This window comes from Mixophyes fleayi, chromosome 4 (assembly GCF_038048845.1).
Source record: "Mixophyes fleayi isolate aMixFle1 chromosome 4, aMixFle1.hap1, whole genome shotgun sequence".
Taxonomy (NCBI): Eukaryota; Metazoa; Chordata; class Amphibia; order Anura; family Limnodynastidae; genus Mixophyes; species Mixophyes fleayi.
The window spans coordinates 56530298-56558018 of NC_134405.1; the positions used below are offsets into that span (position 1 = coordinate 56530298).

At 40.5% G+C, this 27721-nt stretch overlaps 1 protein-coding gene across 1 annotated transcript in view; it reads right to left on the minus strand.

The window, feature by feature from the left end:
- The window catches only part of PIWIL2 (piwi like RNA-mediated gene silencing 2), a 208612-nt gene that overhangs the window by 14877 nt on the left and 166014 nt on the right, over window positions 1-27721 (minus strand). The window contains exons 17-20 of the mRNA XM_075207127.1: window positions 16947-17048; window positions 5155-5271; window positions 2983-3071; window positions 2220-2325 (exon numbers count right to left, since the gene is read on the minus strand). Of these exons, the coding sequence (XP_075063228.1) occupies window positions 2220-2325; window positions 2983-3071; window positions 5155-5271; window positions 16947-17048 (414 nt within the window). The remainder of the gene's footprint in view (window positions 1-2219; window positions 2326-2982; window positions 3072-5154; window positions 5272-16946; window positions 17049-27721) is intronic.

A 27721-nucleotide genomic window follows, 5' to 3' on the forward strand; every position in this document is an offset into this window, starting at 1 on the left:
AAAAAAAAAATCACCCTCTTACCAAATCAATTCTGGCTGGCATTTTGCAGATTAAAGCAAATGGTGCTTAAATGATTATATCTTATTTTTAATCTACTTTATTATGTTTTTTTGTGAACTAAAATATCGGACAAAAAGAATGAGGATTTGGTTGGCTGAACCATAAGAATTCATACAAACTGGAACCTTTCTAAAGCCTTAGAATTGCTGATAACGTCCTACTATACATCACAAACCCAGATAATTCAATGTCAGTGATATTAGAGAAAATCAAAGAATTTGAGTTTTGGGTTTCTCTGTCAATATGGACAAGTCTTTGACCAAGTATTTGAACATAACAGTCATACCAGTGGCATGGGGTAGGGGTATTCCTCTGCACTGGGATAAAGAAACAAATCACATACCTGTGTGTACAACTTCCAAAAAACCCCAACAAAACTTGATATATGCTTTCTATACTGATATGACTAGGAAATCTCACAAGAACTACGACACAACCCCTTAACTCTGAAACACATGCAAACATTGGCACACCCTCTACACAAACATGTTTATTCATTTACCTTTACTTCATAATACAAACTTTAAAGATGGCAGTGCAACCTACCCCTTCTCAATGTGGAAGGCAGGAGGCATAACCTCAATTGTCTACTATACAAGATTTCAAGGAAGCCTCTTACCTTTGCAGAGACCTCAGAAAAATGTGAGATCATACATGCACATCCCCTTGCATTTCTACAAGCACAGCACTATGTAAGCAGCATCATAAAGCATTCTCTGAGTCTGAGTGGTATAATCCTATGGACCACATTCTTCTACTCCCATCCCTTAAACACAAAGACACTACCACTCACTACAACCGTTAGTGCGATATGATTGATCACTACAAGATTCAGAGAGGTCTGGCGCAGTAGATACAGTATTTCACCTCACTCTCTGCCACATTATACATGCCGGCCAATATCTACACTAAAACGTTCCTCAATATTTTTCACAAAGCCTTCTTTATGCCTCAGGTGTTTTTGGGTGTGGCTCTTCCTATTCCAATTGCCTCAAATGCAAAATGGCCAACCATGACCTGTATCACTGGTATGATGTTGTCCTATCATAAGGAGATGGTCTTCAAGTCAGGAGTTTGCAGGGGACTGTATGGTGAATTATATTCTCTTCATTCAGGTATGGGCAATCCTGGGAATATTCCCACAAGGTGAAAGAATCACAAGAGGGGGAAAAGACTGCCATTAGCCGCTAGCATGGTGGTCAATAAAGCAATTCTGCAATCATGGATACATTGAGACACCCCCTTATTATCCGTGTTTAAAGACTATTTCACGTTAATTTGTATGGACAGTTTAGAGATATCCTTACAAAAGGAAAAATGAGTGGAGATTGCTATTTATAGTGAGTGGAAGACCTTCAATTATTTTGTCCTACCTTCACTAGTAATTCCTATAGGTAACCACCACACTTGAAGGGTATATACTGTATATTTCTGCTGAAAGAGTAAGACCATAGTTGGTCAAGAAACTTCTTGCTAAGTGATTTAAGAATTGTGGAGCTGGTTATGTATTTGTCAAGTTTTATATATTTTATTTCTCTAAAGGATTTAGCTAATTTAGAGAAAGCACAGTTGTATAATTTTCCAAATTCATCAGTGTTATACAAGCACTAATTGTTTCACAGAAGTATCTAGACTATAAGGGATGTGTATATGTACTCATGTTTCCTGTCCTGAATAATGTTCCTATGTTCGTAGCAACCAGGTGAAATTCACTTAACTTGCTGCATAGAAAAAATGCTTGCGAGCAGGACCCTCCTACCTCTCCGTATGTATTACCCAGTATCGTTTTATTACTGTTTTTGTACTGTTTGCTCCCAATTGTAAAGCGCTACAGAAACTGCTGGCGCTATATAGATGATGATGATGATGAAATGTCTCATTAGTTACTATGAGTTAGAGCACCATAGTCTAATGTACAAGTTTTCACTAATGTCCCCAAATGTAGTGTGCACTTCATGCACGATGCATTGCCCCTGTTTCTTAAAATATTCAAATATTTTATAAGTTAAGAACATATTTTAAAGTATTTTTAATAATAAGGTTTGACAGTTTTAAGTAGGTATTCAAATTGAGCCATCAAAGCAAATCTGTGGATCACTCAGCTCTTAACGTTAATATGAAATTTAATCATAGAATCACACAAGCATCTATCGCCAACCTCATGGAATTTTTGCAGGGCAGCCACTAGACACAGCTTCAAGCCATCCATGATCTCCTGATGAGGAAGCTGGAAGACCACACGCGAGTACCAGCGGGTCACACAACTGGAAAAATAATACTGCATATGAAAAATGTGCAAGACAAAGCCTTTCCCTTAAACAAATAGGGTCTGATTCACAACTGGGTGCCAAACAAGGATAACTAAAACTTCTAATAAAAAATAAATAAATGGCACAGAAATAGGTGTATTACCGCCTATGTTGAAAGCTGCACGCATCTCGAGAGGCGGCTGCTTCTGCATGCGGCTGCCATATGCGCCTTGTCTATGATAAGTCATCATCAGGGCGTACTGGCACCTGCCCCATAGCAGGGGCAAAACAAACACCTGTTTCTGCAGGTCTGCATTAGCCGCATTTGTGTGATATAAAATATCTTACAATACCCTCTTTTATTTTCAATAATCCTCCACAGACTCTCATAATGCAAATATAAAGTTGTGTATTGGTATAGCTATTCACAATATGGCCACTAAAGTTAACACACACGTGAAAATAAAGGGTATGTATGTCTACACACATGTACACACCTAATAACAAGTGTAACATTTTCATGGTGGTTTTGCTTTGGTTTAATTTATCAAACACCAACAAATTCAAAACATTGACCATGGGGATCTTTTGGACAAAGTAGATTATAATGGCTAGCCTGGTAATTTCAAAACAATTGATAAGAAACAGAAATATTAGAAGTGAAGAACTCACTGGTTGATGCTGGCCACAAAGCCCGTCACTGAGCGCAAGCCTCGACTGGGGTCATGGTAAACATCCACCCCGATGACCATTAGGTGTTTCTAGGTGGAGAAAGATTGATAGAGACCAGTACAACTACATACACAGGGAAACAGCACAATTTAGCAAGAAATACTTGCCACAGTCATCATAGTTTTATATATATTGAATTTCTATATTTTATCATTTACAATAAAAGGCTACAACAAAAACTTGTATTCGTGCAAGCCTATCTGCAATCATAAGTGTCTACACCCACACTGCCGAGTACCTATATATCTCTCCTGACACAACAATGAGCATCAATACTTCTCTTTACCCAATTCAGTAAGATTATACCTCTCCTCAAACAATACCAAGCATCTGTACATCTCTTCCCACAATACCAAGCGCCTGTACATCTCTTCCCACAATACCAAGCATCTGTACATCTCTTCCCACAATACCAAACGCCTGTACATCTCTTCCCACAATACCAAGTGTCTGTACATCCCTTCCCACAATACCAAGTGTCTGTACATCTCTTCACACAATACCAAGTGTCTGTACATCTCTTCCCACAATACCACATGTCTGTACATCTCTGTACACAATACCAAGCGTCTGTTAGGCTGACGGTCTGATCACCAACTCACAGAACAAGATGGCGGAGGTCTTCACCTATAGCAGCCGCCTTTCCCTTAGAGCTTTATATGGTCACTGGTACTCAGATGTCTCCAGGCGAAGTGTGAGTTGGTAATACAGGCCCGTAGCGGCAGGCCAGGAGGCTGAATAGAAGGCAGCGGATAGTCAGACGGTAGCCGAGGTCAAGGGTCATAAGCAAGCAGAGTGGTCAGTAAACACACCAAGGGTCAGGATCACAGTCAAAGTAACGTGGTCCAAGGTACAGGCCAAAGGGTCAGGGGCAAACAGGCAGAGTCCAAAGTCCAGGCAGAAGGTCACAACAGAAAATCCAACAGGCAGAGTATCCACAGGACAGGGTCCAACAGACAGACAGGAGCAGGTCAGCAAACTGGGTCAGTAAGCGCTATAATTAAGGCTAAGCCCTCCCTGCCTTAAATACTAATGCTGGCCAATCAGGGCTTGCCCTGTCAAACACACTCAGGAGTGTACTAATAGTGGCCACATTAATCAGCCCGCAGGCTTGCAGAGGCGCACACGGCTGCCCCATATAGCCAGGGCGCAAGCGCTGTTACTTCAGTGTCTATATATCTCTCTACACAATACCAAGCGTCTGTACATCTCTTTACACAATACCAAGCGTCTGTATATCTCTTCCCACAATACCAATTGTCTGTACATCTCTTTACACAATACCAATTGTCTGTACATCTCTTCACACAATACCAATTGTCTGTACATCTCTTTACACAATAACAATTGTCTGTACATCTCTTTACACAATACCAATTGTCTGTACATCTCTTCCCACAATACCAAGCGTCTGTACATCTCTTCCCACAATACCAAGCGTCTGTACATCTCTTCACAAAATGGCGTTTATATAGTGTTTATACCCCTCTTCAAACAATGGAAATTGTCTGCAACTACCTCTACACAGTACGAGGTATGGATACATATCTTCACACAATACAAAGCTTCTATACATCTCTTCATACAATTCCAAAAACCTTTACATAATACCAAGTATCTATACATATTTTCATACAATTCCATATGTCTATTTCTTTTTTACTCAAAGCTGAGCATGTATGCCTCTCATTACATTAAGCCGAGCAGCTATACACCTCATCCCACTATGGCAAGTATCTATATATCTATAATTAAATAATGCTAGACATCTACATTTTTTCATGTAATGCAGAGTGTATATAAAGATCTCATTATAACAAACTTCTCACACTCAATATAAACCTCGTATCTCAAGGACTCCATTCTATGTAATCTCTACTTTTATAATTTTCTTTAAAACACATTTTAAATGAGATGATTTTCTGTGTGGCTTTGGGTGTAGTGAGCAACATTTTTACTCGTCTACCTCCAGTGGGTTGCCCATGCCCTGATTTGTATTTTACAGGTTATAAATTGATTAACTCACTTTTTGAAAAAACTAAACCCACTTATGCAGTGAAAATAACACAACAACACAATGTGGATAATGCACCTCCACCATATGTTACTGACCAGTGGGATGTCCACTCCCCAGAGCTCCCCTCCTAGCTTGCAGTTTATCTGAAGCAAGATTTTTTGTGCAATGCTCCTCAATTTATTTGGATTAGATATGGTTCTCGAGTTCACCACCTGTTGGAGAAAGAGAGACAAAGTATTAAGGACAGCTGAAAACAGCTTTTCAGCATATGCATAAACATAAGTGACATGACATAAGCACAAACTATACTGGGAGAGGGGCAACAGAGCCCTTACCTGGGAGGCAGTCACCAGGGGCAAAAGAGCTCTTACCTGGGAGGTTGGGTTACTCTCATATATGCAGGTGAGGTAAGGCAGTCACCAGGGGCAAAAGAGCCCTTACCTGGGAGGTCGGGTTACTCACATTTATGCAGGTGAGGTAAGGCAGTCACCAGGGGCAAAAGAGCCATTACCTGTGAGGCTGTCGGGTTACTCACATATATGCAGGTGAGGTAAGGCAGTCACCAGGGGCAAAAGAGCCCTTACCTGTGAGGCTGTCGGATTACTATCATATATGCAGGTGAGGTAAGGCAGTCACCAGGGGCAAAAGAGCCATTACCTGTGAGGCTGTCGGGTTACTCTCATATATGCAGGTGAGGTAAGGCAGTCACCAGGGGCAAAAGAGCCATTACCTGTGAGGCTGTCGGATTACTATCATATATGCAGGTGAGGTAAGGCCGTCACCAGGGGCAAAAGAGCTCTTACCTGGGAGGCTGTCGGGTTACTCTCATATATGCAGGTGAGGTAAGGCCGTCACCAGGGGCAAAAGAGCTCTTACCTGGGAGGTTGGGTTACTCTCATATATGCAGGTGAGGTAAGGCAGTCACCAGGGGCAAAAGAGCCATTACCTGTGAGGCTGTCGGATTACTCTCATATATGCAGGTGAGGTAAGGCCGTCACCAGGGGCAAAAGAGCCCTTACCTGCGAGGCTGTCGGATTACTCTCATATATGCAGGTGAGGTAAGGCCGTCACCAGGGGCAAAAGAGCTCTTACCTGCGAGGCTGTCGGATTACTCTCATATATGCAGGTGAGATAAGGCCGTCACCAGGGGCAAAAGAGCTCTTACCTGGGAGGCTGTTGGCTTACTCTCATATATGCAGGTGAGGTAAGGCAGACCAAAAACCTCTGGATCCACTAGGTTGACAGATAAGAGTTGGATACAACTTCTCTACCTCATAGGACAAAATAATGCAGAGCAGCAGGATTCTCATATAATTTGGTCACCTATGTGTGGGGTCAAAATGAACAATGATACCGTTGCTCGACCCTCAAAATTGGCCCATGTCTGGCCAGCTTAAGCTCTTTCTTTCAATATGTCCTTGTCTGTAATCTATTTATATTTGGTGAGCTAGAATTACTAAAGATGGGGCAAGATCAAATTAAAAAATGTATAAGGTTCTTTTGTGAGCCACAAAATGTGTGGACTTGCACAGCTTCTTTATGTGTGCATGTGCGCCTACTTATCTTCCAAGAACATTTGAAGGTGCATGCCTATCTATTTCACAGTATTTAGAAATATTCTAGGAAAACCATTCTGCATTTAGCTTTGTGCATTGGAGTAAGCTTTGAAAAATACACAGGAAAACAGTAAAAACACTCGCATCTAAGTCCAACCTTCTACCACTTCTGTAGAACCGACTTTATTCTTGCAAACTTGTAACATGTAAAAATCCACCCCACAATACAGCTTTGTTTATGGCTTAAATGAATTAGAAAAGTGGGATGACATAGGAATTTGTCTTTATTACGTATGTCAAAGACTTTTTTTCTACACTGGTCGAAGTCTCCTCTTCCCTCCTCTCAAGTGTCCAGTTGTCTCTCCGCCATCTCCTCCTGGATGTCTTTACATTTTCTCAAACAAAGCATGCCCAAAACTGAGCTTATTGTCTTCACTCTCCCAAGAGTCTCCTCCCTCCAGTCATCTCTATCATTGTTGACAACACCGCTATCTCCTCTGTTCCCCAAGTCTGTTGCCTGGGTGTCTATCTTGACTCCTCCCTCTCCTTCGCCCCCAATCTCTTGTCCAATTCTGTCACTTCAAGCTCCACAACAACGCTTGTTCAAAGACCTTTCCTCTTCCATGAGGCACCAAAACCTCTTATCTACTCTTAGATCATTTCTCGCCTCAACTACTCCAACCTTCTCCTTACTGGCCTCGCTCCTCTTTGATCTATAGTTAACGCTGCCGCAAAACTTATCTTCCTCTCTTGCCGCTCCACTTCTGTCTCCCCTCTCTGTCAAGCCTTACACTGTCTCCCCTTCCCCTAGAGAATCCTCTTCAAACTCCTCACCCTCACATACAAAGCCTTCAACAAAACCCCTGCTTTCTACATCTCCATACAAACTCCCTCCCAATGACCATCGCCTCACCTTCCCTCTAGTAACCACGTCTCACTCCTGAATCTGGATTTTTCCTGTGCTGTCCGCACCACTGGATTGATCCCCCTCATTCTATCAGACTATTCCCTCATCTACAAAGCTTCAAACGCTCCTTGAAAACGCACCTGATCATTAAAGCCTACCATTCCACCAAACAGTAAGTATACTTCACACTCTTTCATCCTTTATCTCTCCCACTCTTGCTTCTACCCCTCCTCTCTGATTTCTAGATCCCCTTTACACTGACTCACCCCATGTTTCAGCAGTCTGTCTGCCCCTTTCTCTTTAGAATGTAAAGCTGGGTACACACTACAGAAAATTACTGCAGATGCGATTTCTGTAACGATTTTACTAATGACTGAAAGTCCCGATAAGCACGCAGATTTCTATGTGCACACCAAAACGATTTACCTTCAGATCTGTGCTCTTTATCTGACATAGCCATCTGCTGAAAAGATCGTGACTCTGCACACTCTATGGAGATCTGCCTCCACTGGCCATGAGTGTATACACATTTCCATATTTGCCAGACATCGTTCCATTGTTGAAAGTGATTTGTAGTCAGTTTATAAAATCAAACGGTACAATGTGCTTGAGTACGATAAAACATGATACTGGGAGTACACATTAAAGTGATATCAGACCTAACAGTAGTTTATTGTGAAATGGGCACAATAACTTCTTGAAAAACCTGTAGTGTGTACCCAGCTTAAGCTCTATTGAGCAGGGCCCTCTGCCCCCTCTTTGCATTACCTATGATTTCTGCTCAACAACTACAATGTGCACCTCCTCCCTTGGACTCTCTGCACCTTGACTCAACTCCTCCATTGTCTTCACACCTCTATCAGTGGTTCTGATCCTGTTAGTCACGCCCACACTCATGGGCACAGGATTCAACTTGTGCTGAATATACCCCTTGTCCCCCACTACCCATCTAGGCTATTATTAGTTGTGTTGAGCATTGTAGTGTTATTTTTTTTTACTGTATTGTTCTGTATTACCATGTACTGTTTTGATGTTTGCCCTCTTTATGGCTCTGCAGACTACTTGTGGTGCCCATTAAAAAAGGCTAATAATAATATAATTACACATTTATCTTGATTTTTAAGCCTGATAATGACCACTGAGTTGAATATTGTCACAGTAGGTTAAATTTGTCCAGAATAAACTTAATTTCAGTAGTTCTGAGACCTAGCAGAGGCACCTTGTGCGTATAATATTAAAATATGCCTCATGTAGAAGCCACCATCATTACATCATTAGATAAGATGCTCCCTTCAATTGACATCACAGACAGTTGTTTAAAAGATTGTACTGGTAACCGGGGTATTTGAAACCCGATTTAGACATACATTGTCACAGTGATTAAACTTGAATGAAGTGAAAAATATTTTTGGTTTTCATTACTATAATATACACATTCTTCTTGTCTCACTTATATATTTGGACATTGTAATAGTGTTTTGTCATGGATATACTTTGCAACATTTCACATGGCCAAACAGCCATATTTCTAAAAATACCCACAAACACTTGTGCTCACAGAAAAATTTATACACCTCAGCAGATTTTTAGCTACAAATAATCACACTCAAAAGCTAACTTCTGCAGACACGCACTGCTGATCGTTAAGCTGGTGAAGATACATGTGGTGATGAATATGATACGTATAGTGATGAATACGGGTGTAGGTCTGCTCTGCTCTACTAAACAAGACACTGCGAGGTACATCCAATACATATTTGGAATATAAAATTATAAAAGAACACGCACAAAAAACCAAAACTATTCAAATAATGTCTCCTGTTAAAAATATAGGAATTAATAATAAAACATTAAAAAAGTGTTTTTTTATATTTTTTTCCCCAGGAAATACATTTATTTGTATGTTATGAATGTCTATTCTACATAAAATAAATCTTTACAGATGCTACTGATTGCAAATACATGTAATAGCATGCATACAAAGCCGTCATCACTAGTGGGTTACATCTGTAACTGGAGCAAGAGATACAACTAAAAACAAGTACCTAAGAGATTTCCCTAGCTTGAATCAGACACTGCTGCATGCGCTCGAGATTGGTATGCCCTTACTGTACATTGACTAAGAGCAAACACCCCTTCTCCATCCTGTACCCTCCCTGAAATCGTAGGCTGTAGTAAGTTTCCCTTGCACTGCATACTGTAAGCACAAAATCACTGTATACATCACATCCCTTGTTGAATGAGTCCCTAAGTGCTGACCTTTTAGGGTAGTAAAAGCAAGGACTTTGTCTAATCCATTCTGAAGAAAATCATGATCTGTGAAATAGTAGCAGAAGCAAGATCAAATACTTTTGATTTGCACTACTAAATGAAAATAAATAAATAGAGTAAGAAATTTGTGACTTTTAGAAGAACCTCAATCACTTCGTCGGAGACTCCCTTGTGTCTTAGCAACAGTAGTTCAATCTCCATGCCAACAACAACAAGGCCTTTGGGTTGAGATGCAGAATTGGTCCCAGATGTAGATGGTCTAACCGGCATGATAGAGGTCAAGGTTGATCCAGAAGCACACCACAGATGGTGTGGCCAAAATGGAAGCACTATTACCTCTGCTGCTTCTTCCTTGATCTTTCATAGAGAGCGAGCAATGAAAGTAAAAGGAGGGAGGACATACCCCTAGTTAAAGGGTCGATGGAATGTACAGAGCATCTATTCCTTTTGTTTTTGTATCCCTGTGAGAACGGAACAGCATTATTTTGGTGTTTGAGTTTGTTGCCATCAGTTCTATTTAAGAGAGTCCAAGGGGTAAATGTATCAAGCTGAGAGTTTTTCGGCGGGTTTGAAAAACCAATCAGATTCTAGCTATCATTTATTTAGTATATTCTACAAAATGATAGCTAGAATCTAATTGGTTGTTATAGGCAACATCTCCACTTTTCAAACCCGCCGGTAAACTCTCAGCTTGATACATTTACCCCCAAGTGTCTGTATTACACTTTGAGTGTAAGACCCTTTCTCCCAGATGGACTTAACATTGGCAGAGGTAGTCTACTATCTTATTGTTTTTGCCTGCTACATGTAGAGCAGGCCGGGATGTCAAAATTTCTTCTGCCCCAGTCATGACTGTTGTCACTGTTCTGCCATTATGGTCTTGCTTCATAATTCACCTTTTGTTCGAAAAAGATTCTGAGATGTTTGTCTTCAGCGGGATTGAAAGTGCTGAAATGAATGCCATACTGCCCTCATTTCTGCATGTAGTCATTTTTTGCTTTAGCGACTCACTCCTTATGCCACGTCTGTAAGTAGATGAGATCCCCAGTAATTGGAACTGGAGACTGTGGTGAGCACAGTCCATTACGGTTCTGAGAGGGATATTCATTGATCCTTTAGTTTTGGATCCTACCACCATCCAAGGGATTTTTAAACCTGACGTCTTTATCTAGAGACGTTGGACTGCGATCCCACTGATGATAAAATAGGATTTTTGTACTTACCGTAAAATCTCTTTCTCTGAACACGAATTGGGGGACACTGCTCACCTTGGGGTATAGAGGGCGCTGTGGGAGTAATGGCACTAAAAAACTTGTCTAGCCTGCTCTCCTCCCCTCTATGCTCCCTCCACAGGAAGAGCTCAGTTTATTTACTAACCAAGCCACAAGAAAGGGTGAACACAAAACCAACAGAACACACAACAGAACTGTCAGAAAAAACGGTGGAGCGCAGTGTCCCCTAACTCGTGTTCAGAGAAAGAGATTTTACGGTAAGTACAAAAATGCTATTTTCTCTTTCACACTAGTTGGGGGACACTGCTCAACTTGAGTACATTCCAAAGCTGCCCCTATGGGTGGGAATACAAAGGAATGAGCGACACGTAAAACTTTACGGACAAAACTTGCGTCTTTTGAAGCAAAGACGTGGAAATGATAAAACCTGGTAAATGTGGGAACAGAAGACCAAGTAGCTGCCCTAAACAACTGCTCAGCTGAGGCCCCATGTGGCGCCGCCTCAGAGGAGCTAACCGACCCCGTGGTATGAGCTGTCAGACCTTCAGGAAACGGAGAGCACTCCGAAATGTACAGATAGTAGCGGTGATCCATCTAGCCACATCTGCTTTGTAGCTGGCCAGTCACGCTTCTGATCGTCATACAGGGCAAGAAGACTATTAATCTTCCAAACCAAAGCTGTACGGTCCACATAAATCCTCAAAGCTCTGACCACATCTAAAGTGACCGAGTCCTGACCAGGCGCCAGCGAATCCTGAGGAAGAACCGGCAGAACAATATTCTGATTTATGTGAAACCTCAAGACCACCTTTGGTTGAAACAAAGGCTTAGTTCTAAGCACCGCACGATCGTCATGGAAAATCAGAAGAGGAGCACAACATGACAGGGCTGCCAACTCTAAAACCCGTCTGGCCGAAGCAATAGACAGCAAAAAGGTCCCTTACGAGAAAATCCAAAGGTTCAAAGGGCGACTTTTGAAGCGACAAAAGGAACAAGTTCAGGTTCGATGGAGCCACTGGCAGAACAAAAGGTGGTTGTACATGAAGTACATCCTGTAGAAATGTCTGCACCTCTGGTAACAGAGCAATACGTTTCTGAAAATACACCGACAACGCCGCTACCTTAAGGGACGACAACCTCAATCCCTTGTCCAGACCATCTTGCAGAAAAGTCAAAAGCCTGGCTAAACGAAAAGAATTAGTAGGCACTTTGATCCTATCACACCAACATATATACGTTTTCCAAATGCAGTGATAAATGGTGGATGATGACTGTTGTCTCGCATGGATCAAAGTTTTACCCACTCTCTCCGAAAACTCTTTCTTTCTGAGAATCAAGGATTCAACCTCCAAGCCATCAAAGCCAATCAATCTAGGACCGATGAAAGAATGGACCATAACTAAGAAGATCCTTCCTGAGAGGCAGACGCCAAGGACGATTCACCGACATGTCTAGAAGATCTGAGTACCATGCTCTTCTCACCAATCTGGTGCCAGTAGAATCTGGTTTTCGCCTCTCACTTTCTGTAAGATCCGCGGCAGTGGAGGGTAAAGGTACACCAACTTGAATTTCCAGTGTACCGTTATAGCGTCCACTAAGAAAGCCTGAGGGTCTCTTGACCTGGCACCATACCTTTCTACCTTGCGGTTGTGCCACGAGACCATCATGTCTATGTCTGGCCGACCCCACCGGAGGACTATTTGACAAAACAACTCTAGATGGAGCGACCACCTGCCTGGGTGAAGGGCTTACCGACTTAAGTAGTCGGCCTCCCAGTTGTCCACCACCGGAATGAACACAGCTGAAATTGCAGGAATCCGTTGTTCCGCCCATTTCATGATCTTTGACACTTCTTTCATGGCAAGAGGACTGCTTGTTTCTCCTTTATGATTTATGCAAGCTACCGCCGGAGAGCACTGTCCAACTGAATTCAGATTGGCCGACGTGCCAGGAAGGACTGTGCCTGAAATAGAGCATTGAATACTGCCCGTAGTTCCAGAACATTTATGAACAATCGTGCTTCCTCCGGTGTCCAAGTCCCTTGCAATCTGAGGTGAAGAGTGACTGCACCCCACCCCAACAAGCTGGCATCCGTCGTTACCACGTTCCAGTCCCACACCGAGAAAGGGCGCACCTGTGTTAGTATGTCCATCCTCAGCCACCAGAGAAGAGACAGGCATGTTGTCTGTGACAACCGAAAGACCTGCCTTTCTAAGCGGGGATCTGACCTTGACCACTTTGCCAGAATCTCATGCTGAAACTTGCGCGAATGGAAACAAACAAATTGCAGAGCCTCGAAAGAGGAAACCATGCGATCCAGTAGCTTCATACACTGAAGTACTGAGATGCAATTTAGAGATAAAAGATCTTTCATCTGACACTGGATCATCTGCACTTGGTCGGAATGGAGAAAAACCCTCTGGCAATTTGTGTCGAACAACAATCCCAGGAACACCATACGTTGGGTGGGTATCAAACTGGATTTTTTGTAGAATGTCCCTGGTCAGCTACAGATGTGACTGAAGCCGAGGTACCAACTCTGCAGATCATCTAGGTAAGATGAGTCACCCCCTGTAAACGCAGCTGAGCTGCCATTATAGCCATCACCTTTGCGAACACTCGCGGTGCGGTTGCCAAACCGAATGGGAGAGATCTGAACTGAAAATGCTCCAGACTCACCGCAAACTGCAAGAGACTTTGATAACCTGTCCATATCGGAATGTGTAGGTAAGCATCCTTGATATCCAAGGATGGTAAGTACTCGCCTTTCTTCATGGAATCTATCACAGATCTGATGAACTCCATTCGAAAGCTGGGCACCTGCAAGCAGGTGTTGAGGTTCTTCAGGGTTAGAACTGGTCTGAATCACCCCGGCATCCAAAAGTGACTCTACTGCCCCTGCAAAGCCTGTTTTTTCTCTGACTCCCTGAGAAAAGCTGTAGTCCTGAAATGCCGTGGAGATGCTCTTACTAGGTCCTAGATGTATCCCCTAGACACTATACGTTTTATACAGGCGTCTGTGGTGGAACAGAGCCACCACTCATGAATGAGCAGTAGGCGTGCTCCCACCACCGAAGCCCCTGTTGGAGGATGTAGGAAGTCACGCTGCTCGTTTGTCTGCTGGCTTAGGGGCAGAGCTACGTTCTGTCCAGTCCTGACTGCCTCTTTGCCCACCTCCCTTTGTAACCGGGGCTTGGCTTCTGGAAAAACTACCTCTAGAACAACCGACAAACTGAAAAGAGCGAAAACACCTCCATTTTGCTTTTGTGCAGCTACCGGAAGAAGAGCACTGGCCTCCAACTGAAAAATACGACTGAAATAAATACATACAGTCACAAATGACGTCACTAAGAATGAACACAGTAAAAACTGCGCTTTTAAAGCGGCAATGGCTGGCCCCACCACCTGGATTCCATTATAGAGGCGGTGGGGCCAGCCATTGCCTCTTTAAATGCGCCGTTTTTACTGTGACCATTCTTAGTGACGTCATTTGTGACTGTATATATTTATTTCACTCGCAGTTTCATTTGGAGGCGATTAAAGATGTCGGATCCAGTGCATGTCTGCTATATGGCAAGTACATATTTTCAGGTTGTCTGTGTTATGGTAATCGCTATTGTTTTGTAGTTATAAACTATGTTGGCATTTAAAGTGCCGTTAAACCCTACCACACCCATGCATAATATATGAAATGAAACTAAAATACATGGGTGGTGCATTGTAAAAATAGTAAAATATATGTGCATTAGAGAAAACATTTGAAAAAGGAAAGGTTAAAATGATAGTAGAAGCAGGCAAAATGGCTGTTATAGCATGCCCTCTATCCAAGAAAGAATGCTAAAAAACTGTTAAAGAAACAGAATAAAGATCAATCGCGCCCAGGGAACGTTTGGGCATCTATCCCTCTATGGGCTGGTGCAATTTGGTGCCAGTCAGCTTGTGGCTGTACATTTTATGGTGCTTGTCTCTGGAGCTGCCAGGCGTGGCCATGCATAGTTACTGGGTATCATGGCCTTTGTCAAATGCAGCAGATTGCTCCTGGCTCACAGAATAATTCACTAATAGGTGAACTTCCATTTTCTATTTTACATATCTGGCGCACTGCCATTGCAGCTTGACCAGATTTCAAAAAAAGATCAATAAATCACGAAAACAATGGGAAACATCGTCATTAACTTCCCCCAACCTTAAGTCTGATAGACAATGGACTTAGCGTGCTCTACTTCTGTTGGGGGTTTAATAAAAAAAGTACACTGAATACTGTGTTAATCCTAGTGAACTATTGATCATTATTTTTAAGGTCCCCTCAGGCTGCAATCAATATCCAGTGAACAATGCAAAGAGCAGCGCATTATAGTAAGATGTGTCATATAGTTTTGTTGGTCACCGAAGTGTTAATATGCAAGCTGGGTGACCTCTTCCACAGAACACAACGAACTCGCAAGTATCACCACAGATTTAGTTGTAACCTAACATGAGACTGCTCTGCACACTTCTCATGTCAGAAATCCGTCTATCAAGGCTGCATACCCTCATATTTCCTCATCCCCCATTTAAAAAGCATAGAGTCTACAGTATATTTTTGTCTACCACGGCCACACGTCGAGTGTGGTTTCATAGGGACTTACAGCCCAGCCCTGGGATTTCAATCATTGTGACATTATTTGCAATTTGACCAGGTAGACGTTGACCCTGGAAACCTGCAACAAATTAGAACAGAGATGGCCAGACAATGGTTGCATAGGAAGGATATCAGATAACTTGCAGCATCATGACATAGTAACATATTAAGGAAAATATATATCCCTTGAAACTATAATCAACTATTAATACTTAATGCAAGGTGGACAACTCTTTTAATCTAGGCGAAGATTGTAATGTAATCTTACCCTGTATAGTCTACTGTTTGTACCATGTACGGCGCTGCGGAAACCTTGTGGCGCCTTACAAATAAACGATAATAATAATAATTATTATTATCCATCCGTCTCGCTCCCAATCTGTGCTCCTTCAAACGGGCACTCAAAACTCACCTGTTCCTGAAAACCTACCAACCATCCACTTAACCCCTCATCCACTCTGCTTGTTCTCCCTCCTCTCCCCTGGTCCCTTTTTCTCCATTGCATCACTGCCTCCCTTCGTGCCTGTTTTGTCCACCCTCCCTTAGGATGTAAGCTCGTATGAGCAGGGCCCCTCTCCCCTCCTGTCTTCATACCGACTCTTCTGCTCCGCCCTCACTCCATATGTCTGCCCGGAGTTTCCGAAGCATTGGGACTTATGTTTATTGTTCTGTGATGTTTACCCTGTATGGTCTACTGTTCGTATTATGTAAGGCGCTGCGAAAACCCTGTGGCGCCCAACAAATAAATGATACTAATAATAATAATATCTATCCTTTAAGGACTAGTGGGATACACTGCAGCTCACCACTATCACCCTACATTGCAGAAGAGTACAATTTCCACATTGAGAAATGATAGAATGTATTACTAGTGCATTACTAATTATGAGACCTACCTTTTCAGCCAGGACTGGCTTATCATACCATTGTGGGCTAATGAACACATACCACTCCTTACTTGAGTTACATATTGCACACTGGATTAATCCACAGTATGTGGTGCACAATTCACAATACAACTTAGGATAGGGTGCAAACATACCAAACTATTGCCGATTTGGCAAGTATTGTACCTTCTCTACATTTCTTCATGAATTATTTGGCTTTTTTACATTTTATGTAATAGTTCACTCCAAATGAAAGACATGAACTTAACTGATTTTATTAAAACATTTTTGATTACATAAAGTACAGTATATATTCAGTGGAGTTATAAAACAGATCATATATAATGGCAAGGCCTTATGATGGTAGCTTCTACTTATATTTTCATACAGCCCCACCAGAAAGGGTTTCTCACCTGAGACGGAACAGGGGTCTGAACACAGCACAACTTCTTTATGGCACCATAAAGGTCATCTCTGGTCCCAGATATAATACATACAAGAAGCTGCACCTTCGCCTGTATGGAAATATATCATTAATGTTATAATAGGGCTCTCGCACTGCCAGTCACACAATGACGTGGGGAAAACATGCACTTTACCCACAGATGGATCTCATACATTCTAGGCATAGGCAATGGGCTATATTATAATAATATTAAAGGTTTCATTGAGTGAAATGAATCTTACCATTTTGGCTGCGCTATGCTTTTAGAAAAATCCTAAAGGTACACGCAGATATATTGATAGAACCGTGGTGTACTGCCATGTGCTGTGTTCATTACACTCATGAGCTCCCACATATGGATTTATTGATCTCTATTCACACTGCACTTACCAAGCAATGTATGTACCTGCAGCTTTCCGGTCCAGTCATGTTTTGTTTCTCAGTAACCACAATTTCTGCACATTTTACTTCCTATTCATTGCAATAATGTCTACTTGCCAGTTTTAGCAGAATGGTGGTGTGGATTAACACTTAATATTTTTTTTTATTGACTACATGATCTATACTTATAGGCAGGATAAACAATAATTTCTGTCTTCTACAAGGCATTCACTCCTCTTTCTCCGTAGCAGAAAATATGTCCCTCACTCATTATAGGGCTGTTATTCATTTCCAGGCCTTGCTCCATGTCAAAACTATTACACCCTGTGGGATGAAACTGTATTTTTAAGAGATTCATTTATATTATTTATTCAGCCATTTAAATTCACTGATTGTATTAAAGTGATTGTGCTACATTTAAACAGGGTTTGCAGGGCGTTATCTTAAGGAATGAGCCGATTACACTGCTCAGTCCAAACGACAAGATCCCTTTCCAACTTGGCCACAAGTGGGTCAGAAGATGACCACACATACACTCAGTAGCTAATCACATTTACCAACATGCTTGATATATATAACAGTGATTTTGATTGAATCATTACCAGCATCATGCTTGCTTTGGAGGTATACACATGGGAATATGGAGCCAATCTAACAATACCAGAGCCTTTGTGGTGAGACTCGTCTTCAAGCAAAAAGTTATTACTACACTCCACATAAGCAGGAGTCCTAATAATTAAACATTACACTTAAATATAATTTTCATTATGTGGGTAGAAAATTAAATTGTTTTTAGGGGGTTTATTTCACTTACTGTTAAAGTGTATTTTTGGAGGCGTGTAATAGAAACAAAGAATTTGTCAGCAGATAAGAACCGCTTGGCCCATCTAGTCTGCCCATTTTTTTGATTCGTTATGGTAACCTCAAATCCTATTTGGTCCTTTAATCTTTGTAAGGATATCCTTATGGCTATTCCAAGCATGTTTAAATTGCTGTACTGTATTAGCCTCTACCACCTCTGATAGGAGGCTATTCCACTTAACCACTATCCTTTCTGTGAAGTAGTTTTTCCTCAAAGTTCCTTTGAACCTACTTTCCTCCAGTGTCAGTGCATGTCCTCGTGTTCTAGTACTTTTCATCCTTTGAAGAATGTTTCCCTTCTGTACATTGTTCACACCCTTGATATATTTGAAAGTCCCCCCTTTCCCTTGTCAGCTCCAAACTATACATATTAAGATCTTTTCATTATGTATAATGTTAATGCAGATGACTGGGAGCCTTTTCCTATCACCTCTGGAATGCAGGACATTAGAACTTAAGTGTGATTTCTCCCCTAGATCTGGACATAATGCTTTAAGGATCAAACTCTAGTTTTAATTTGCAAAAGAGGACTAAATCGGGAAGACAAACTAAAACCCTTGAGAAAAATAACCGATCAGTAATGCTTCTGACAAAAACAGATGAGAACTTACTGACATTACAGTCCAAGGGGGGAATTTGCCGCATCACTGTCAAAAGTAACGCGGCCTGCGCACTATTGCCGATATTGCGGTAATAGTGCGCATCATTGCCGTTAATACGGTAATTTCAACGCCGGCTTTTTGCTTGTAGCTCAGAAATCAGTGTTAAAATTACCACATTAACGGTAATAGGTTTAATGCTGCGCTGTAGTTAAGGAGGGAATTGAATTTTCCCCCAAGGATTTAACAGAAAGTAGAATACAATCTTATTTTCTTAAAACAAACCCATTGTTAGTGCAGATAACTGGGGCCATGTCCTAAGACATCAGCATAAGGGGCAGGAAGTAACAAAACAACCAAATTAAAACAAGTAAACGAGGAATCAAGACCTGAAGAACTGTGAGGAAGCAACATTATATACCTTAGTAAATGTGTGGAGGTATGACCACAGAGCTGTCTGGCATATATGGTGCACAGAGTTCATATAGAACAACATGTGGAATGTGCACTCACCACAAAGAGGACTTGCTTACAAGTGTGTTTCTATGCTTAATATATAGCACTCAATTGTTCCTTTTCAGATAGGGTGAAATTTCCATAGCTGACCAAGGCAAAGCCTGAAGCCCAAAATGTGTTGGTCCAAGAGAGGTTATAATGCAAGAAATTAACTCTGTCTAGGAGATGTAGTAGAGGTTCCTGTTCGTTATGGTGGTGAAGACAAAACAAGGAAAGTATGATCTCCCCACTGAATTGAAAGCAGCGGACTTTAGGCAGGAATGACTTGTGAATAAGACCGCTTTGTCTTTGTGAAAATCCAAAAAGGGTTCTCTGCAAAACAAGGCACGCTAATCCAAACCCAAAAGGCAGAACAAATAGCAGGAGGGAAAGGTGACCTTCCAGGACAAGTATATGACAACACAGGTAGCAGATGCTCCAACGCATAGTGTTGAAGCATGGAGAGCACTAGGTTTAGATCCCACAAACGAAAAAGGTCCATAAAATGTGGCTTGATGTAACTGAATGAAACTGAGGGCATCAAGGTGTAAAGGGAGCTGACATGGAAACATTAGACTAACTGCCTATACCTGCACCTTTGGTCTTTTCCTGGCCTTGTTAAAGAAAATTTAGAAATTGAGGAAAATCACAAGACTGCAAAGGAAAGTGGTCCTGCATAGCATAGGATAATCGCATAGATTTGAACATAAGCTTTAGATGTGACATATTTGCAAGTCCTATTGGTGCTTACAGTCTAAATTCCCTAACACACACACAGACTAGTGTTAGCTTTGTTAGCAGTCAATCAATCTACCAATATTTTTTGGAATGTGGGAGGCAAACACAGGAGAACATCCAAACTCCACAAGATAAGACACTGGAATCTCATCACCCCAGCGCTGCGAGGCAGAAGTGCTAACTAATGAGCTACCATGTTGTCCCAAGTATAATAACCTTCTTTATTAGGATCTCTAGATTTTGTATCCCTCCTGAATGATATTTAGAACCCTTGGGTCCCTTATCTGCTGCAGCTATTCCAATTAAATCAGGGGAAGCGTGCCCCTTGCAATTTATTGTGATTTTACAATATCTTTTGGATCTAAGTTTCCAGGTTAGGCCTTTTATTATTGAAGGTTGCAACATTACAGCTGGTGCTGTATTGGTCTTGAAAGGGAACAAAAAGGCTTGTTTGCTGACCAGAGGCAAAGGTTTAAATCCTATGGAATTAACGTGGTCTCCATTTATGCCATGTGCTGAAGAGATGTCTGTCTGAGTCTGCCTCCTCATCGGATGCAGAAGAGATGGATAATAAAAGAAGCACCATCTTACTTGACTCCTATTTCCAATTGATGAACTGGTAGTGTATGAGCAGTCGTATGCTTCTGATATAATGCACCCTGGGAAATATTGGCACGTACTGAAACTTGATCCAAAGTCTGCTAGAGTTCCATTTTAAACCATTCGAAAATATTGTTTAAAAGTTAGTTTGAGGGTGGCCCATCAAATATTGAAAAAATCCCCCCCTTATTAGTTGGGGAAACATTTAACAATGTAGGTTCCGCTGTTGTTTGTGAAGAACAAGTCCCAGGTGGCATATCACTGCTTAACTGGGGAGTTGCAGGTAGAGTTGTCAGCACATGAATCACATTTATTACTTTGACTTGGAAGTTTCTAAGTGCAATATGCGAGATTTGCAGCAAAAGGCACTCCATTAAAAAATAAGGCCCGTCTGCTACTGAAAGATAGGTTACAAAACCTGAGTATGATGGGCACACAAGATAATCATGTAAAATTGATATGTACTTCCCTGATTGTTATTGCAACAGGGGTGGAGTGGCAAAGGCACTAAAAACTCTCGAAAAGTACAGTGGTCCTTTGTGCTGCAGGACAAATCTCTGATCGGAAAAATACATCTGAAGGAAGGAAGGAAACAGGAGCTTAGTAGGTGAAAAACTGTACTATACGACTGCAAGAAGAAGCAAAACTTCCTGCTGGCTGAACAGAGTTTTCATGAAATAGAAGTTGGGAACAGCAACCATGATTTGAATAGCGTTCACTTGTCCTTAACAACTGGTATTAGCGAACATACCCACCCCACGGAGAGGTTCCCTGATGGCTCCTATACCCAAGTCAGGGCTTAAGAACCCACCTAAGGGAATGGCATAGTGCATTTAACTTAAGATACAAAATACAACCTATCTTACCAAATACCTACCTAGTATAAAGGTGAAATCACCAGTGTCACTATCTTCATGGCAGGACAAAAAAACTAAATTCTACTTGTTATAACAGGGGTGTCTAGATCTAGAGGAGTCAAGTTGAAGCTTACATTCTGTGTAATGGCTGTACCCCAGAGATGAAAACAAAAGGGAGTTTCCTGTTATGATAAAGGGTCTTTCCAATAAATAGAGAAACTAAATGATGATTATTATGCTCATGTTATAGAAGTGTCATTAAGGAAAGAAGTCCTTGCAAAATGTCAATATCTATTTTCAGTTTTTGCATGTATTCGGAACATGTGGGGAAATCTTTATAGAGTTCACATCCCACTGTGAGAAGTCTCTACATATTTTGCTCATTACTCTTTTACTGTAAGTTAAAGACGAAAGTAGCAAGCGACAAAAAATAAAGCGAACAATGTTCACTAAAGAAGCAGCTAAGTCTAACACATACGGCCTAGCTGAATATGATGATGTATCTCTGCATATATGGGAATGGAAAATGTCTGAGACATCACACAAGTAGCCCCAGGCAACAACTTCTTGGGACTGTCTCTGGACAAAAATGTTAAACCGCATAATCTAAAGCCCTAAAAAAGTAGCTATATACAAAAGAGCTACACATTAAATTCAAATATATATGTAAATGTTTCAGGAGCTATTCAGAACATAAAGAGGACTCATCGGGTCCATAACAGTTATATGCCAATAGGATTTACTGCATGACCAAAATCGATCTTACATATTTCATTTGGATCATCCTCATTTTGGATCCACATGTGGTGATATTGGGGCAATCTGTCATCGGCTAGCATTATGTACCTCAGATTTCCCAACAGTAAGACTACTGAACAACACTAACTGATGTCAGGACAGTAGCTTGCAATTAGGTAGATAATATTATATTAAGATCACACGACCGTGCATATCTGTATTCATCTTTACAACTCTAATAAAGCTTTAGAACTACAAAAAGATATGTGTCAAGACTAAATACTAGTCAATCCCCATTCATGATTGCGAATTTTAACATGCAATTCTGTACGTTCTTAGATGTCTTTTACATTTGTATATTAGTATTAGTGACTCCTTAACTAGTTCAATAAACCTATAATACAATAAAGACAATATTGTACCTACCTGCATGTACAATTTTGAATGCTGTACAATGTATGCCAACAATATCAATGAATGGAAATAATCTAGCGGCTTAGTATTTACACCATTTAAGAGTGGGCAACTACAACAGATGATTGCTGTGCTCTAAATCAGTGGTCCACAACCGGTGTGCCACGGCACATTGGTGCGCCACGAGATGCTAGTAAGTGTGCCAGCGGGTTCCTCTCTTCTCCGTTTGCAATGAATGTTGGTGTGAAGTGCGTGAAGACGTCATGTCCGACATTTAGTGCAAACGGAGCAGTGAGGTGCCCACCGAGAGAAGCTGTCATGGAAGACAGAAGAGGAGAACTTGAAGAAAAGAAGAAAGAAGAGAAGAAATGCGGCAATAGAAAGGTATTTCAGTGAAGGGGAGCATCATAAAGGGTTGCAGCAAGCAATAAAGGGAGACACAAAGCAAGGGGAGAAAAAGCATCATAGAGGGGCGCAGAATGCAATAAAGGGGAAACAAAGCAAGGGGAGAAAAAACATCATAAAGGGGAGTAGCAAGCAATAAAGTGGAGACAAAGCAAGGGGAGAAAAGGCATCATAAAGGGTTGCAGCAAGCAATAAAGGGGAAACAAAGCAAGGGAAGAAAAAGCATCATAAAGGGGCGCAGAAAGCAATAAAGGGGAAACAAAGCAAGGGGAGAAAAGGCATCATAAAGGGGCGCCGAAAGCATTAAAGGGGAAACAAAGCAAGGGGAGAAAAGGCATCATAAAGGGGAGCAGAAAGCAATAAAGGGGAAACAAAGCAAGGGGAGAAAAAGCATCATAAAGGGTTGAAGAAAGCAATAAAGGGGAGACACAAAGCAAGGGGAGAAAAAGCATCATAAAGTGGCGCAGAAAGCAATAAAGGGGAAACAAAGCAAGGGGAGAAAAAGCATCATAAAGGGGCGCAGAAAGCAATGAAGGGGAAACAAAGCAAGGGGAGAAAAGGCATCCAAGGGTTGCAGTAAGCAATAAAGGGGAAACAAAGCAAGGGGAGAAAAGGCATCATAGAGGGGCGCAGAAAGCAATAAAGGGGAAACAAAGCAAGCGGAGAAAAGGCATCATAAAGGGGCGCAGGAAGCAATAAAGGGGAAAAATGCATCATAAAAGGCAGCAGCATGAAATGAGAGACATAAGGTGACAAAAACAGCGTTTTTCAACTGCAGTTTTAATAAAAAAAGATAAGCGGTCGTGCTTGAAGGGTTTTGACCAAGAACTCCGAGTTGTTCTGTCAAATATCGAGCCAAAAGTAAAATTATTGTGTTTATTAAAACAAGCACAGGTATCACATTAGTTGTAGTTAAAAGTTAATATTAATTATAGTTATAAGTGAATATAATTAATATTAGTTATAAGAAAAAAAATGTTATTAGCTGCGATGTTAAATTTATCACATAAAAATAACAATTAATTTTAATTTCTGTGTATGCACTTTGTAATTCCTGCTGTTTTTGTATACTTTTGCTTTTGGTGTGCTGCGGAATTCTGGGAAGGACTAAGATGTGCCGAGGGTGATAAATGGTTGCGGAGCACTGCTCTAAATGATCAACACCACAATTAATGAAAATGTGTCTCTTTGGCACTCAAAAAGTAAAAAGGGGCAAGTCTGCAAAATCTGTTGTATGTAAATGATTACAGCAGACTTAACATGTAGCCAATCTGCGTTTCATGATTTTTCATGCTTTTGAGCCTTGCTGAAATATTTTTTTTAAATCCAGTATTTTTATTGGAATTTTTCAAGGTACAAACATACCAAACAATAAAAAAAAGAAAAGAAAAACAATCGCATACACATCAGAATTAAATGACGCAATTTACAAGACTTCAGTAAAGCATAATAACAGTATATGTGCTATACTCATTAGGATCATACATCGTAAATGCTCATACATAGGTATGTTACATATGCAGAGTTCAGCCTTGCTGAAATTTAGTTCAAATCTTCCCCAATACTCTTTGTTAACTCATTTGGGTAGGGCCATCTTTATCTTCTGTTTCATGTCATTGTATGCAATTTATTTATGTTATGATCCTCTCAATGTACAGTGCTGCTGAACATGTCGACACCTTCTAAATAAAGGAAGATAATAATAATGTGATAGACATTCTAACAGTGTTATACCTAAGCTCTGTGGCTCAGAGAACGAGTGAAATAAATTAAAATAAGATGTCTTACTGAATGTATCTTACAGCCCAATATTCATCTTCTGTAAGCTCAATAACAAAGATTATTCTGAATTTAATGTCATCATTAAATGATCTTTAATTAAGACACACCGTCAATCAGAGAACAAAAGAAAATATAGTCCAGTGCTCTAAAACAAACAATATATAAATTACTAAGTGTCAGCACATACATAAATAGGAGAATTTTGTGCACAAAATAGCTATATCCCAGTAAGCTCACCTGCCAACATCAAGGCATAATATGCCTTGCACAAAATTCTCCTATTTATGTATATGTTGACACATAATGATTCATATATTGTTTGTTTTAAAACACCAGGCTATATTATCTTTTCTTCTCACATACACAGTGGTGTAATTGACCTAGCTGAACTTTTCAAATGTTTTTATTCACTTGTACACATTTCATTCATTTAAAGAAGCACACCTTGTTTTCACTACCCTAAATTAGAGGCCTAGCTTTCCATAACCTATTATTTCAACTGCAAAAGCAGGTGCCCTAGAAAATAAAGGTATAAATAAAACCAATTATTCAGTGCAAGAAGCAAATGCAGATAGATTAGATGAGATCACAGACACAAGGTCCCATGCTTTGACCCATACAATTTAAAGGAGCAATTTCAATCACACATTCCAGTTGAGAAGTGACTTGGAAGACAACACATGAAATCTAAGAAACTCAAGTAACAAAGCTCAGTCTGATCTGCTATTGCTAATTTGCTGTAATGTGCAGTTGCCACCTAAACACAGTGGAGGCAGACATTTTTGGACTGAGACAATATTGACGAGGATTAGAACTGCTGAGCTCACAGATTTTGCTTACTCCAAAATGATCACTAAATTGTATTTTATATTAATTGTAGTGATTATTGTTGCATATGCATGAAGTGGCAATAAACGGCAAAAATACAAAGTATCAAGTACAAGCAATATCTATAAATATATTCGATACTGTAGCATTTACTCATTTCTGCTTGGTAATCCTGATTCCGTTTACTTGTATTGTTTAAACTATAAAGGATTGCCAATATAGAGTTGTTCTGGCACCTAATGGTGTCCAAATATTTATCTGGTTTTTTATTCTTTTTTCATTCATTTATTTATTGATTTTTTTGGTTTCTTTTTATTTATGTTGTGTTTGTACACACAATTGGCAGTATGTGTTGTCATATACACATACATATATTGTATGTGTTTGTTTAGATCACATGTGCTTTATTTATTATTTACCATTTATTATTTAATAATTTTTTTTTCCTCTTTTATTTTAATATAGCCTAATACCTACCTTAGCTGTATGTATTTATGTGGATATATACTTTGAGCTATATGACTATACATATGATTGAACATGGTCTATGGAGTATTACGACATATTTTCATTTGTGAGAGAAGTCAGATCCTTAATAAATATGTTTATTGAAGATTCCAACCGGCATATTATATTAAAATAATTGTTTTATTTATATTTACATTTCAGCAATCACCATTATCCCGACATTACAGCATCCAGCATTACCACCACATTACAGCAACCAGCATTACACCCCCACATTACAGCAACCAGCATTACACCCCCACATTACAGCAACCAGCATTACACCCCAACATTACAGCAACCAGCATTACACCCCCAAATTACAGCAACCAGTATTACCCCCCACATTACAGCAATACCTTCTCTCACTTATTAGCAATACTAAGCACCAAACACACTACAATATTGCCACCACCATGCCACCCCCATACTACAGCAATACCACCAATTATACAGATGCCACTGTAGGAAACCAATGTTGTTTTTTTCAAATCTCTCACAAAATAGCAACAGCAAAATACTTACACACATATAATTAACAGGTACCCTTCTCCCTCAATTAAATACTAATGGCAGAATTTTCATGAATCATTCCACACAAAATAAAACTAACAAATATATCATAATATAACATAACTATTGAATGATCATCTGAACCCACATGTATTTTCATCTACAGCAAAATGTCGGAGGAATTGTTTTTGGGGTTTATTACAGTAATTGGATATGCGTCTTTTCTATTCATTTTAATAACACAGCATAAAATTTAAGGGAGGGAGAGGAGGTAGGTGAGAGCTAATTGGATGTGATCCATCAACTTGATTAGATAGGAAACATTTAGATTATTTATCTGGAGACATCTACCCCAATGACTCACAGGTAGGGCCGACAAGAGGAATTTTGGGCCCCAGTACAGCAATTTCTTTGGGCCCCACTTCATAGTCAACAATGAGCGACTTGCCTTTGGCAGAAGCTCATATTATGCCACACCGTAGTGCCTCTAGTTTATATTATGCCACACCGTAGTGCCCCCAGGTCATATTATGTCACATAGTATTACCCTCAATTCATATTAGGCTATGCAGTAGTGCCCCCAAATCATATTATGCCATACAGTAGTGCCCTCAAATTATATTATACCACAATAGTGACCCCAAATCATATTATGCTACAACAGTGCCCTCAAATCATAGTTCCCCCAGTTCATATTATGCCACACTGTAGTGCCCCCAGTTCATATTATGCCACAACGTAGTGCCCCCAGTACATATTATACCACACCATAGTGCCATCAGGTCATATTATACCACATATTATTACCCTCAATTTATATTAGGTCATGCGAATATTATGCCATACTAGTGCCCCCAAATCATATTATGCCATACTAGTGCCCCCAAATCATATTATGCCATACTAGTGCCCCCAAATCATATTGTGCCATAGTATTTTCCCCAAATCATTATGCCATACACAGTAGTGACCCCAGTTCAAGAAAGGATCGCCAAAAACACATTGCACACAAAAAAAATATATGA